Below are 13,234 nucleotides of genomic sequence, written 5' to 3'. Positions count from 1 at the left end.
GTATACGCTAGCATTATAAACTTTTTCAATTCCCACGTTATTTTTTTATATAATTTACATTTTTGTTCTTCCGTCCTTCTTTATTAAGAACTTAAGAACATTATATGTGCTGATATTAATTTTGGAAGAAGAAAAAGTGGCAATTAAAAGTGTGGGTTTGATATGGCATTAATACGACACTGGTCGGACACATTTTCATAGTACGCGCGCTAATAGTCATTTCATACCATTAAAATTCATTCCACACGCAGCGTGAAGAAGTACCAGTTTATTACACAGTAATATTAACGTAATTGTATCATCAACTGTAAGATTTTGTCTACAATTTAAACTCTATAATAAATTTTTAATTTTAGTTTTACTTGTTTAAAAATTGCTCTATAAAAAACTCGGTTTTTCAATTTATGTTTTAATAGAAGTACAATACACATAAAGATACATATTACACTTTTGCACATAGTGCTTACTTTTAATAACGTAGATTTAATCTTAGACTAGAATATTTTTCTTTCTTTATATGCGTCTACCATGCATTTACAATTTAGCTTAAGTGAATACGAATAATGTTCTTATTTTTTTGTTTAGTATTTTGATACAATATGCAATAGGCTACTCTAAGCACTATTTAATAGCTTTCAGGCTTTTTTGAAAAGTTCTTCTGAACATTCTTTTTATAATCATGGCTAAGTGAAAAAATATATTTGTTAAAATTGTGTTCAATAGTTTTAAGTTTCGGTTTATATCCACGTGTCCTTGAAAAAAACAGCGGTGTTTTTATTTTTGTGTGTGAATGCAAACAGTTTGCGGTACGATCAAAATATTTGTAAAAAAGTAATACATTAAAAATAAGATAAAAGGCAACGGATTCGTGTTTAGTTTTTATAGAATATACTTGTTATTAGTTATCCTAATAAATTAGTATTATTTGTGTTAATAGAAAATTTAGTGGTTTCATCATTTTTAGGTAGTTTTAATGAATCATGTCTAACCAAGGACGTGGTAAAAGTCGTGGACGTGGACGTGGCCAAGATGATAAAAGACAATATTCTCGAGGACCTGGGTATTCTCAGGGATCTGGATATTCTCAGGGACCTGGTCCTTCTCAGTCATCTCAGCCACCTCAGTCATTTCAGCCATCAACAAGCGAATGGAGTCGAAAACCTGGACCTCCACAAACCTCTCAAACACCATATACGAGACCACAGTTGACTCAGGTTCTTTAAAAATCTACTCTTAAATTCTGAAATATACCTTACTTGTGGCTTTGTTGTTTATTGTCCTCGTAATACCTTCCTTGTTATGGGTTCTTATTAGAAACAATTATTAATTCAGGGAGTTTTTTTAAAAATTCTGGGACTGGTATGTTATGTCCCTACCATTTACCCATGACACAATAAGCTTCCACCATTGGAAATAGGGATAAAAAGGAAAGTGAAAAAAATTTAGAAGACCTAATTTAGCTACATCATTTTAAATATATTAATATTATTAATAATTGAAGATAGAAAATAATACAATTTTTTTAATGTAATAGAGTACCGGACGTGCTGTAGGACGTTTAGGTCCACGAGGTGATAGTGGTCCTGGATATGCAGGAAAAAGTGAAAAAATGGATGGTAAGCTGAGTAATGCAAATACTTGAAATAATTTTCAAAAAATACCTTTTTTATATTCGATTCAATTAAATGTAATAGATTTCTATTCTTGATACACAACTGTTTTCATAGTTGATGATCCAAGTAGTGGTACAAGCGGACAGGGAGATGCTGGAGCATTGGGAAGAGGAGCCATGCGTGGACGACGACCACTTCCAGCAGAAATACACACAAAACCATCAACTTTAGTGTCCAAAAAAGGTTTGTAGATATTGTCTCGACTAAACGAAATTTTAGTATTTCCCAATATTGTTATTTACGTAATATATAGTATATGTTCCTTACAACTTATAGGAACTACTGGAGCTAAAGTAATGCTTCAGGCAAATTATTTCAAATTACTTGCTACAACTGATTGGTGTCTGTATCAGTACAGAGTTGATTTTTCTCCAGAAGAAGATCGTACAATTGTACGAAAAGGCTTACTTAGATTGCATAAAGAAACTTTAGGAGCGTATATTTTTGACGGAACAGTACTTTATACAAGCCATCGTATACAAGATGTAAGATTTCTCACTCAGAATTTTCTTGCATATATTTTTATTGACTTTGTAATTTCAGGAACTAGAGCTCTGGTCTAATAGACAATCAGATGACACAAAAATCAGGATCACTGTGCGTCTCGTTGGTGATATGACTAGAGGTGACCAACATTATATTCAATTCTTTAATATAATAATGAGAAAATGTCTGGGCCTCTTGAAGCTTCAACTTGTTGGACGCGATTTCTTTGATGCGCGTAGCAAAGTAAGTAAACCATGAATCTTACATAGTTCTATATATGTTATAATAAAATTGATTTTTTCAATGTTCAAAAGAATTTGGCTTACATGATTTTATAATTACATTAAAGGTGGAAGTTCGTGATTTTCGGCTAGAGCTATGGCCGGGATATTTGACTTCTATAAGACAACATGAATCTGATATTCTTATGTGTGCTGAAATAACACATAAAGTAATGCGCCAGCAAACTTTATTAGACATATTGAATGATTGTTACCAACTAAGTCGTCATGATTATAAGGTAAAACTATTAATTCTAAAGAACGTGTACAGTTTTTATTATATTTTTATGCTAATTTTTAGAAATCATATCAAGATCAAGTTATGGGCGTGGTTGTCCTCACGGATTACAATAACAACACATATCGTATAACTGACATAGATTTTGATGCAACTCCTAATTCAACGTTTCAATTAAAAAACGGAGAAAATATATCATATAAAGATTATTACAGAAATAAATATCAAATTAAAATTCGTAATGATTCACAACCAATGCTGGTTTCAAGATTAAAACCAAGAGAGCGTCGTGCAGGTCAAACAGAGTTGGTATATCTAGTTCCTGAATTGTGTCGTGCAACAGGTCTGTTCTATTTTATATATATATATATATAAGTTATCTTATATGTTTTTTATATGATATTGCTTTCATTGTAGGTTTAACTGACAATATGAGAGAGAATTTCAATTTGATGCGTGCGTTAGCAGAACATACTCGTGTATCTCCTAAATCACGTATAGACAAATTGATGACATTCAATAGAAGACTCCGTTCAGAACCGGCAATAGTACAAGAACTTAATGATTGGAATCTAAAGCTTGATGAAAGATTGGTTGAAATACCATCGCGTATACTACCACAGGAAAAGATAGTATTTGGTGGTGGTAGGCAGGCACCTGCTGGACAATTCGCAGATTGGACCAGAGAAGTCCATAATAAACATTTGTTCAACGTGGTCAAGTTAAGCAATTGGGTCGTAATTTGTGTGAATCGCGTAAGGCGTGATGTTGAGGTGAGATTCTTTATAATTTTCATAATTATTCATGTTACTAATTAATATGTTACTAATTATACTAACTCGTTTATTGTACTTCGCAGAAATTTGTGGGTATCTTGCAAGAAGTGGCTAACGCAATGGGATGTCGAATCGAGAGTCCCAGATTCTGGGACATTAACGATGATAGATCAAATACTTACACCGACACATTAGAACGAATAATGAGTAGTTCTAATCCAGAACTAGTATATTGCGTTGTTTCTAATAATAGAACCGACCGTTATGGCGCTATTAAGAAAAAATGCACAGTCGACAGACCAGTACCATCGCAAGTTTTTCTTGCAAAGAATCTAACGAAAAATACAAGATCAATCGCCACAAAGGTGGCAATTCAATTGGCGTGTAAATTAGGCGGTGCTCCATGGAGCGTTGAATTACCACCAATTAATTTAATGGTTGTTGGTTTTGATGTGTGTCACGATCCAACTGATAAAAGTCGTGATTATGGTGCAATGGTTGCATCATTAGATAAAAATTTAACAAGATATTTTAGTGCTGTAACCGCTCATACGTCAGGAGAAGAACTGTCTAATGAGTTCTCCGTAAACTTGGCTAAGGCTTTACACTGTTACAGACAATTACATCAAAATTTACCATCACATATTGTAATTTACCGTGATGGTGTAGGAGATGGACAAATACCTTATGTTTACGAACATGAGGTTGAACAAATTAAATCGAAACTAGCCGGTATTTATGGTGATATTTCTGTCGTAAAGATGGCATTCGTAATAGTTACGAAACGCATTAATACTCGGGTATTTTACAATCAAAATAATCCTCCGCCAGGTACAATAATAGATGATCGAATTACTAATCCTATGAAATACGATTTTTACATCATATCTCAAAGCGTAAGACAAGGCACAGTATCTCCATGCGCGTATAATGTAATCGCGGATACGACTGGATGGAGAGCAGATCAGCTGCAAAGAATAACGTACAAATTAACTCATATGTATTACAATTGGTGTGGTACCGTACGAGTACCCGCACCTTGTCAATATGCTCATAAATTAGCGTTTTTGGTATCCCAATTTATACGTCGTCCGCCAAGTACTCAAATGCAAAATCTTTTATATTATTTGTAACTTTTTCGCGACATTCTATTTGGTTATTAGTTGGACGTGGATGACTGAAAGAGATACTTATTAAGTGATAGTTTTAAGAAATGTATATGTTATTAAAAATACATAGAATATAGTTATAAAAGTTCCTATTTGCTGAAACATGCATTAATGTGATGACTCGAAGGTACTAATGATATATATATATATATGTGTGTGTGTGAATATGTAAACACATGTACATATATTTTTTTATGTTTATATGAATGAATATTTAGTTTTGCCTTTTTACTTTTTTACTTTTGAAAAGTATGTGTTAAGTTCTACACGTACCTAAACGTATAAGTTACGTGAACAATAAAGTTACCGTTTTATCATTTCTCTATAGTCATATTCTGTTAGTAGAACACTGTCATCATTTTATTTCTGTTATACCATAAAGTATTAAAGATGTTTGTTACTATTTGTAAAATGACCGTATCAAACTGTTGTTTTCTTTTAATTTTTAGGTTGAATTACAAGAAATCATGTATGTTCTGTATCACCGTATAAACATTGTAACATTTTATTTTATAAAATTTATTTTAGGTTCAGTATATTTTTTTTGTTTATGCATTATATTATTTAAGTACATAATCATTATGTTATATTATTATGTGACTACTTAATCAGTATGTAATAATATATACTATATTTTTAGATATTGTAACGCAGATTTAAATCTAACTGTAATTAATACCTGTTCCCATTAGATGGCAGTAGCTCCTTTCATCCTGAGGCGCTAATATCGCCACAATCCGTAACATTCTTTCTGTTTAATCGTTACGCAGAAGAAGGAAAGAGACGAGTTAGTTTAAATACATTCATAATCAAGTATTTACATGGATTTAATTTTCTTATAAACACGCAGTAAAAAAACAAGGTATTGCTGAAATAGTAATATACTAATACAACTGTCACTATAACGTTTAAATGTTAATATTTATTTTATGTATACTTTGTGTATTCAGAATATGACAGATTGATACTAAATAAGACACATATAACTTAATTTCGGTAATTTGTTTCATTTCAGAGAACAATGGGTGAACGTAAAGGAACAAATTTATATTACCCACCTGATTATGATCCACGGGTTGGAGGACTTAATAAATTTCTTGGTACTCATGCATTACGTGAAAGAGCACGTAAATTGCACATGGGTATCCTTATTATCAGATTTGAGATGCCATATAATATATGGTGTGACGGATGTGGTAATCATATAGGAATGGGTGTTCGTTACAATGCAGAGAAAAAGAAGATTGGAATGTATTATAGCACACCTTTATATCAGTTTCGTATGAAATGTCACCTTTGTGATAATCACTTTGAGATAAAAACTGATCCAGCGGTAAAATATTTTTATTATATATCACTATATTGTCATTTGCATAGAGTCTAATCAACACATTTTGTTATGTAGAATTTAGACTATGTGATAGTTAGTGGCGCAAGACGACAAGAAAATAGATGGGACCCTAAAGAGAATGAACAAATTGTACCGGAAACTAAAGAAGTGTCATGCAGACTTTATGATGATGCAATGTATAAATTGGAACATGGTATAGAAGATAAAAAAATAGCAAAATCACGTGATTCTTCCTTAGAAAGTGCAATAGCACTTAATGAAGCTACGTGGAAAGATGATTACACTTCAAACTGTGCATTACGTTCTGCATTTAGAGTATGTTATATGCACTAATTGTTTAATGTAATCTCATAAGTTACAATATCCATGTTATACAAATTATTTATTAAAAAATATGCTGTTTTCTAGACAAGGAAAAAAGAGTTACAGAAAAAACAAGGTGTTGATCATATGTTACTTAAAAAAAATGGATTAAATATAGATTTGGTGAATGAACATGAAGATGATATAAAGTTGGCAAAACTACTGATGCATAAAAAGGGTATGGTTATTTAAATAATATATCTCTTTTGATGATTTATTTTGATGATAATATTTGTTTTACATGTTACAGATGGTAAAAGAAAATCTCATCCTTTAAAACGTCTGGTTTCTATTGTACGTTCCAAAGATAAGTTAAAAAAAGTATCGCAATCTGTTGTGAACAGTGATAAAAAACATAAAAATGAAACACCAAAACTTCCAGAGTTAAAACCGCAACCTTCAACATCAAGCACAATGACCAGTACATTAAATACATCACTAGTTACTTATGATAGTTCTGATACAGACAATGATTCATAGTATTTTTTTTTTAACTAATGGAATCTGTAATATATTGTAAATTATATGTTTAACCAATACAATTTGTACTATTTTGTTAACCATGTGTAATATATCAGATTATTATATTATGACAAATTCCATTTATGTAAGGAAAAAAGACCACTTTTTATACTTTAATAATGTTTTATTAGTATAGTATATATTCAAAATTATTTTACAGTTTTTAATAATTCTGAGCATATTCTGAATTTAAGAATTTTTTACATATTTATTATAATTTCTATTTATATGACTCAAAACTATTTTATCTTTATACAATCTCTTAAAATTTTAATTTATGCATCAATGAGAGGCTGCTGTTCCACAACTGCAGTAGTTGCAGAAACCAATCTTTTTTTAACTACATGAATCTTTTTATTTGAAAGACAAATAACGTAGCAATGGTCTGGGTATGTTATGGATATCTTGTCGAAGGCATCATTGCTGGGAAATCCCTTAGGATCAATTTTATTTGTCAGTGTGACTAAGCCTACAATAATATTTGCAATCCTTTCATCATTTTCTAATTCGCCTCCAGACTAGAATAATAAAGTGTCATTTAGAACATTAATTATCATGTCCTTTTTCTAATATATTCTATTAACAAAATAATTACCGTTATTACTGCTCCATCCTCCTTTAAAACCAAGTATCCAATTTGATCTGGTATACGTTCCAGCAACAGCATGATTATATCTTTAATTGTGAAAGTCACAAGTAAGATGTTTTGAAATATAGAATTTTTAAAAAATTGCGTAAATTCTAACCTTTTTGAAGCTTGTAACAGTGAATACGTATACCGTACTGATGATTACGAATTTAAATCAAATTAACGAAGGACTAAAGAAATGAAATGATTCTTGCGTGGTTTATGCTTTAATTTCACTGAAACTAAAACAAAACCAACTGTCGAGCTGTCACAACAATGAACTTATCTCTTTGTATAAGAACACTGACGATTCGTTCAAGTCGGTAATGTAGAATTCCTCAGACGAAATGAACATGTCATACAAGTCACAAAGATCAATTTCATTTTGAACAAATTATTAAGAAAAGGTAAAGAGATATTACTATATATTTTCTTTTCAACTTAATGAACGTACATTTTTCCATAAAAGAAGACATACAATGTTCATCAAAGTTTTATATTGCTCATAACTTCTTACCATGTTTGAATGCTTTACTTGCGCATATAGTTCATTTTATTTATAATATTACATTTAATAATAATGCATTAAGTTAAAGCCAGAATAATTACTACTTAAACATTTATATAATATTACACTGACAGAACAGAAATTAATGTCTTCCTCACTACTTAATTTTTCATCAATACTAAAATTCATTGCTAAAAACTTGAAAGTAATAATACAAATGTAAGCTAAAATTTGATGACAGAACTGCACAATCTAATTTATTAAAACATAATGTCATTCGTTAACAACATGGTCATATCATTAAGAAAAATCTGTCAACAACATATAATAAAATACAATCTTGCAAAAATGTTCACGCAGATCTGGAAGTGAACCGACGTGAATGTTAGGAGGTCGCCTGTCCAAGGGTTAATGCTAGAGATTAGAAAATTTCATCCGTAGCGAAGGGATTGCGCAAGGCCGCTATCAGCAAGGGTAACGCGTGCGCAGTGCCCTCTCAGTGGTTCTCTGCATCAGTTTCTCCGCGGTATCAACTACGCAGTCATTCGTTGCGCGACTTTCGAGCCGCGCTTATTGTTGGTCTCTATCTGTTGCGACACGTTCAGCCGTGTACGCACGCGAGTTTGAATTGGGACCACGTGGTTTCCGGTACAGGAATAATCGTTCCAACATCGAAACACATTAATCACTCGGCTGATTTTCCTTGCCCTCTAAATTACGCGGGTCAGTAAATTAGATTTCGGTACATGTGGTACCTTAAGTGGCCGATTATGAACGCGGTTTGAACAGAACGTTTATTCTCAGATATATCTGTGATCGATGTGGCGTCCGGCGTGGTAAACACAGTCTTCAGAGCAGATTGGCTGCTCGGCTGTGCAACTTGACGCATACAAGATGTTACTTCCTGTCGCTATGGTAACGCCGCGCGGGTAACCGGATACTTCTCCCTTGTTCGAATTCGCGCGATGTCGTTCGCCGCGACCATGTTCCCGCGACGGTTTCGTTAACAGCCGCGTCTCCCGTGAAACGAAACGGCCGCGAGATTTCTGTCGACGGTGCGGTTTTCGCGACGAACGTTGTTTTCAGTGCGCGAAACGTATCGAGTTTCCGAGGGAAGTGCGAAATGTGACTGGATCCACGTTCTTGCTGAGCTGTCATAGGCGATTCAGCCTGGCGGAGTGACACACGCCACGCTGCTATGTCCAGAAGGAAACAAGCGAAGCCACGATCCCTCAAACGTGAGTAACCATTCTTTCCTTCACTTTTTCACATAACCTTCGCGTTAGTTAACCTCTACTACCATTAACACATTCAGTGTCACGCGGGTCACCGATGACCCAACCAAATTGAATTACTATAGCTCGCTTGATTAAACGATTATCTGAAAACATTGCTATATCATAAATAATGCTACTTAGCGCGGTGACATTGAACTAGATGAATAATTCAATATTATATTCTTTCCATTTTGTGTATTTCGCTCTATGAAACCGTGCGCACTCAACGTGTTAAGTATTAAGTCACGAGTTAACAATGTAGGTATCGCTGTAAGTCTGTTATATTTAGGTTAGCATATATTAATTGCTAGTGGTTTGTAATATTTGTTATTTGCACTTTCTATTTTGGCTAAAAATTCTCATATAAATGTAAGAAAGAGATTTTAATAATATATTGAAAATATAGTAAAGCAACAATATTGGTGATACAAACTATCTTGGCGTTTCGTTTTGGCGCGCAGTTAGACGGTCGACCGAGTGTTGTATTTCGATGACAGACAATCAAAATGATCGCGTCATCGAAATAGGACCACTGGCTGTTAGCGAATTATGTCTGATCCGAGAATCAGTGGCGCGATTTATTACGACGTGTCACGTCCAAAATTCTTTCGCGTCACGCAGCTGCCGTGTGTTTGCTTTACACGCTAGTGTTTATGAATTCATCGCTACACACGGCCGCTGCGGCACGTGCTACTCGAATGTCCTTATCGGGTCCTTGAGATCCATGTTACTAAAAAGTGTATCGTGGAAAACGTTGTTTTCAAAAACGAAATACGACTTTTCTGGAGGAATAAGACGATGATGTTGTTTGTAAACGAATTGAAAGTTCAATGCAAATCACGGGTCACGTGGTGCGCTCGATCCACTGCGAAAGATGTCGCTGCGAAGGGATACGAATTTAGTTTTATTCAACCCTTTGTCTCGTGATTTATTGAAATTACTGTTTTTCACACTAGAACTAGTGAAACAGTTCAAACGACTGGTTTCGGTTTGTTTGTTTCACGATTATTGATAAATTAAAGGCTTCATAAAGATTACATGTCGATCGTATTAAATGCTCGGTAGATCTAGTGTTAATAATTAATTATAAGTACAGATTTACCAGTCATTGCAGATGTATATTTATTTCAACTAAATGACAACCTTCTGTTGATGAAGATTTTGTAGAGTAACAAACACTGCTTTCACAGAGAGCTGCATTATATATCGAACTAGTAAATAATAGAAAAAGGAAAACTATTTGCTCATCTGTTATTCTATTTAAATAACTCGTTTCTAACTTTGATTCTAAATATGGAAGCCTGATGTCCTTGATACAACGGCATTCGCCTTCAAAGAGTTAATAATAATATTTAAGTAATGATTACTATGTTTCTACAATGCTCCCAAAAATCTCGGGCAATAAATAAAATTGTTGCACAAAATGTTCCTACGCCGAGGTGCGCCACAGATAGTGAAGTATTCAGCAAAATGTTTTAACAAATATGGTTCCCTTATAAATATTTTCCAGTTTGAAAAGCCCAGACTTCTGTTAACATGTTCCGTGCCACATGTACCATATATGGTACACGCCAATTTCTGTAAGAAAGTATTACTAAGGGACACATGGTCAAGAGCAGCGGTATACGTTGCAAAGCAGCGAGAACGTAAAGAAACAATATCGAAATGTATAAAAATTACCAAAAACTTGAATACAACTTAATATTTTATTTAAAAGAATCAATACAATTAGTAAGCAAAACATAACCGAAATTTCCGTGGCACGGAACGTGTTAAAAAGTAACGACTCGAACGCACCCTCCCTAAGAAGGCACCACGTGGTGTCTCAGCCGACTAACCGGCGATGCATAAATCGCGTTTCACCCCCGCCCTTCGGAATATTTAAAGCTTCTCGTTCGATTGGTCGCTGCGAGGGGTACACAGGTGTCCATGTAAAAAACAGCAGCACAAGGGTGGGATCGCAAGGAAGAAAAAGGTGACACCGTTGCGCTGGAATAGGGTGGCGAGGGTGTAGGCGCTGGTTTGCTTCCCAGAGGCGATGATCCGAAAATGCGTGTTTCGGGATAATCCGGGTAACGAGGGAGACAGGGGAACAGTTCGTGGAAGCAAGAAGAAGATAATAGATCCAGATGATTGGGGGCAATGGAGATAGCAACGTGCTATTAGGGGATGACTCGATTTCTAGCGTTTTTGTCTATAGTTTTGGTTGGTTACTTATAGCTCTATCGACGAACAAGAAATTAATATAACCAAATGATCTCGAATTAAAGAGTCATGACGATAAGCTAAAAATTGACGAATTCGATCAGCATAGTCATGAATTGATGATCCTCAGCCTAGCCACCAAGGTGGTCGGTGATTAGTGCCAAACCTGCAATTCCAAAGGAGCAATCGAAGTTTAGACTGCAAACAGTCTACCGTTCGACAAGAGTACACCCGAAAATTTGTCATTACCCGTCCTATCGAGTACCGTCATCTTTACCCGCGTCCGTACATTGCTGCCAGTTCCCACTTTCCGCGGAAAAGACTCGCGAGCCGATTAAGATTCCCCGATAAACGAAGCTCGACGCGAGCGTGGCATGCGAAATTTATACAGTTATTTCTCTCACTGTCGATAAAACGGATTGCGTGGGGGGAGGAAGCGGAAGGAACGATAGGGGAGCGAAAGGGACGACTGGAAGGGATAGAGGGCCAGAGAGTGAAAGGCTCGCGAAGGGAAATAGCGAGAGGAGCCCGTGTAGAGTGGCTGCCGCCGCGGTAGATGGAGAGAAACGGGACGGAGAGAGAAAGATGAAAAGAGGGAGACAGAGTCAGTAGTCAGCCAGGATGGAATTAGGTGGAAACCCGCGGGACCGGTGCCTCTCCCCACGGAATTCCCGGCCTCTGTAATCACCAGTTCTCCTATCCTATCCAATTCTGGTCGCGCTGCTGCGCTCCCTTCCTATCTCGCTTTTACTATTTTCTCACTTGCTTCATCCCGCTGGCCTTTCCCACCTGTTTCTTTTATTTCAACCTCCCCGGCCTCGTTGCCCCCTCAGCCACCACCTCCATCACCCACCCACCGTCTTCGTCTAACGTTCCGCCTCGTCTGCGGCGGGTGTCGTCCTTGTGCCCGCTGTTATTTCCTCTTCTTCCTGTTTCCTTCTCGTCGCGGGACCGACGCTGTGCCGTCTCGCACGCGCCTCCGGTCCGCCCAAGAGTAATCGTCAGGCACTCGGTGTTCTTAAGGTGTTTCTGCCACGACTGAAATGGGTGCGTTGATCATTCGCTCGTGACTATTCCAGCGACGAACCGAAGACGAACCATTTGCCGCGCGTTTTCCGGTGGACGCGAGCAGGAATCGCGAGTACGAAATTCGATGTTCTGACGGTTCGGACAGGTGGACGTGTATGCTGTCGCGGAAGGGTTCTTTAACACGTTGAATGTCATGGGGGTCATCGGTGACCCCCAACTGAATCGGATTACTATAGTTCATTCAATTAAACGTTGATTATATGAAAAGATTTTTATATTATAAGTAATGCTGCCTAATACGGTGACATTCAGCTAGATGGACATGCAATAATAATAATGCAATTCAGTCAAATGATTTAATATTATATTTTTTCGATTTGGGTATTTTGCTCTATGAAATCGTGCGGCATTCAACTTGTTAATTTTCGGAAGAGCGGAAGGCACCTGTTCAGGAAGGCGGTAGATGATTTTTTGCAACTGGTCGCGCATGAATGCAACGAGTACAGTGAATATTGGATAATTGTAATACTCGACGGGACCGGAGGTTGCAATTATGAAGAGGTAGAATTGAATTCACCCCGAGAAACGAAAATTTTAGTATGATGGATGTAGAAAAGGACAACGCGAGTAAAGGGAGAGGAAAGATTGAATGTCGGGGAGATCGGAAATGTAGAAGGTTCGCGATGAGCTTGAGACCTTTAACTCGAAAATCAAACTTTTTTATTTTT

At 35.9% G+C, this 13,234-nt stretch overlaps 4 protein-coding genes across 5 annotated transcripts in view; 3 read left to right on the top strand and 1 right to left on the bottom strand.

The window, feature by feature from the left end:
* The first annotated feature begins 67 nt into the window (after positions 1 to 67).
* aub (aubergine) lies at positions 68 to 4,944 on the top strand. 2 transcript variants are annotated; one of them, XM_031973768.2, is made up of 10 exons: positions 68 to 278; positions 965 to 1,214; positions 1,535 to 1,616; positions 1,728 to 1,856; positions 1,950 to 2,158; positions 2,217 to 2,402; positions 2,509 to 2,679; positions 2,742 to 3,021; positions 3,096 to 3,451; positions 3,538 to 4,944. In XM_031973768.2, the coding sequence occupies exons 2-10, from the start codon at positions 981 to 983 to the stop codon at positions 4,585 to 4,587; spliced, it is 2,697 nt and encodes an 898-aa protein (XP_031829628.1). In that variant the 5' UTR covers positions 68 to 278; positions 965 to 980; the 3' UTR covers positions 4,588 to 4,944. The 2 variants fall into 2 exon arrangements, with proteins under 2 accessions (XP_031829628.1, XP_031829627.1); XM_031973767.2 differs by having other exon boundaries at positions 104 to 307.
* A 371-nt stretch (positions 4,945 to 5,315) lies between these two features.
* LOC116425714 (coiled-coil domain-containing protein 130 homolog) lies at positions 5,316 to 6,914 on the top strand. Its single transcript, XM_031973780.2, has 5 exons — positions 5,316 to 5,485; positions 5,639 to 5,956; positions 6,029 to 6,289; positions 6,383 to 6,515; positions 6,588 to 6,914. The coding sequence occupies exons 2-5, from the start codon at positions 5,645 to 5,647 to the stop codon at positions 6,815 to 6,817; spliced, it is 936 nt and encodes a 311-aa protein (XP_031829640.1). The 5' UTR covers positions 5,316 to 5,485; positions 5,639 to 5,644; the 3' UTR covers positions 6,818 to 6,914.
* A 50-nt stretch (positions 6,915 to 6,964) lies between these two features.
* Lamtor4 (Late endosomal/lysosomal adaptor, MAPK and MTOR activator 4) lies at positions 6,965 to 7,828 on the bottom strand. Its single transcript, XM_031973731.2, has 3 exons — positions 7,606 to 7,828; positions 7,455 to 7,534; positions 6,965 to 7,377 (listed from the first exon to the last, which is right to left on the bottom strand). The coding sequence occupies exons 2-3, from the start codon at positions 7,524 to 7,526 to the stop codon at positions 7,135 to 7,137; spliced, it is 315 nt and encodes a 104-aa protein (XP_031829591.1). The 5' UTR covers positions 7,527 to 7,534; positions 7,606 to 7,828; the 3' UTR covers positions 6,965 to 7,134.
* A 667-nt stretch (positions 7,829 to 8,495) lies between these two features.
* Positions 8,496 to 13,234, top strand: part of L (zinc finger protein Lobe) — a 113,792-nt gene continuing 109,053 nt past the window's right edge. Inside the window, exon 1 of the mRNA XM_031973758.2 lies at positions 8,496 to 9,233. Coding sequence (XP_031829618.1) covers positions 9,194 to 9,233 — 40 coding nt within the window. The 5' untranslated portion in view covers positions 8,496 to 9,193. The remainder of the gene's footprint in view (positions 9,234 to 13,234) is intronic.

Source organism: Nomia melanderi, chromosome 14, assembly GCF_051020985.1.
Source record: "Nomia melanderi isolate GNS246 chromosome 14, iyNomMela1, whole genome shotgun sequence".
Classification (NCBI taxonomy): Eukaryota; Metazoa; Arthropoda; class Insecta; order Hymenoptera; family Halictidae; genus Nomia; species Nomia melanderi.
The sequence above is the reverse complement of the archived record's forward strand: the minus strand, read 5'-3'. Positions and strand labels throughout refer to the sequence as shown.

What these genes read in the sequence shown, in the direction of transcription:
- LOC116425714 (XM_031973780.2), top strand. Translation starts at nt 5,645, where the DNA reads ATGGGTGAACGTAAAGGAACAAATTTATATTACCCACCTGATTATGAT. An exon ending in CATTACGTTCTGCATTTAGA is followed by an intron (nt 6,290 to 6,382) that starts GTATGTTATATG and finishes GCTGTTTTCTAG; the next exon opens with ACAAGGAAAAAAGAGTTACA. An exon ending in ACTACTGATGCATAAAAAGG is followed by an intron (nt 6,516 to 6,587) that starts GTATGGTTATTT and finishes TACATGTTACAG; the next exon opens with ATGGTAAAAGAAAATCTCAT.
- Lamtor4 (XM_031973731.2), bottom strand. Translation starts at nt 7,526, where the DNA reads ATGCTGTTGCTGGAACGTATACCAGATCAAATTGGATACTTGGTTTTA. An exon ending in AGGATGGAGCAGTAATAACG is followed by an intron (nt 7,378 to 7,454) that starts GTAATTATTTTG and finishes TTATTATTCTAG; the next exon opens with TCTGGAGGCGAATTAGAAAA.
- aub (XM_031973768.2), top strand. Translation starts at nt 981, where the DNA reads ATGTCTAACCAAGGACGTGGTAAAAGTCGTGGACGTGGACGTGGCCAA. An exon ending in CGAGACCACAGTTGACTCAG is followed by an intron (nt 1,215 to 1,534) that starts GTTCTTTAAAAA and finishes TTAATGTAATAG; the next exon opens with AGTACCGGACGTGCTGTAGG. An exon ending in GCGTAAGGCGTGATGTTGAG is followed by an intron (nt 3,452 to 3,537) that starts GTGAGATTCTTT and finishes TGTACTTCGCAG; the next exon opens with AAATTTGTGGGTATCTTGCA.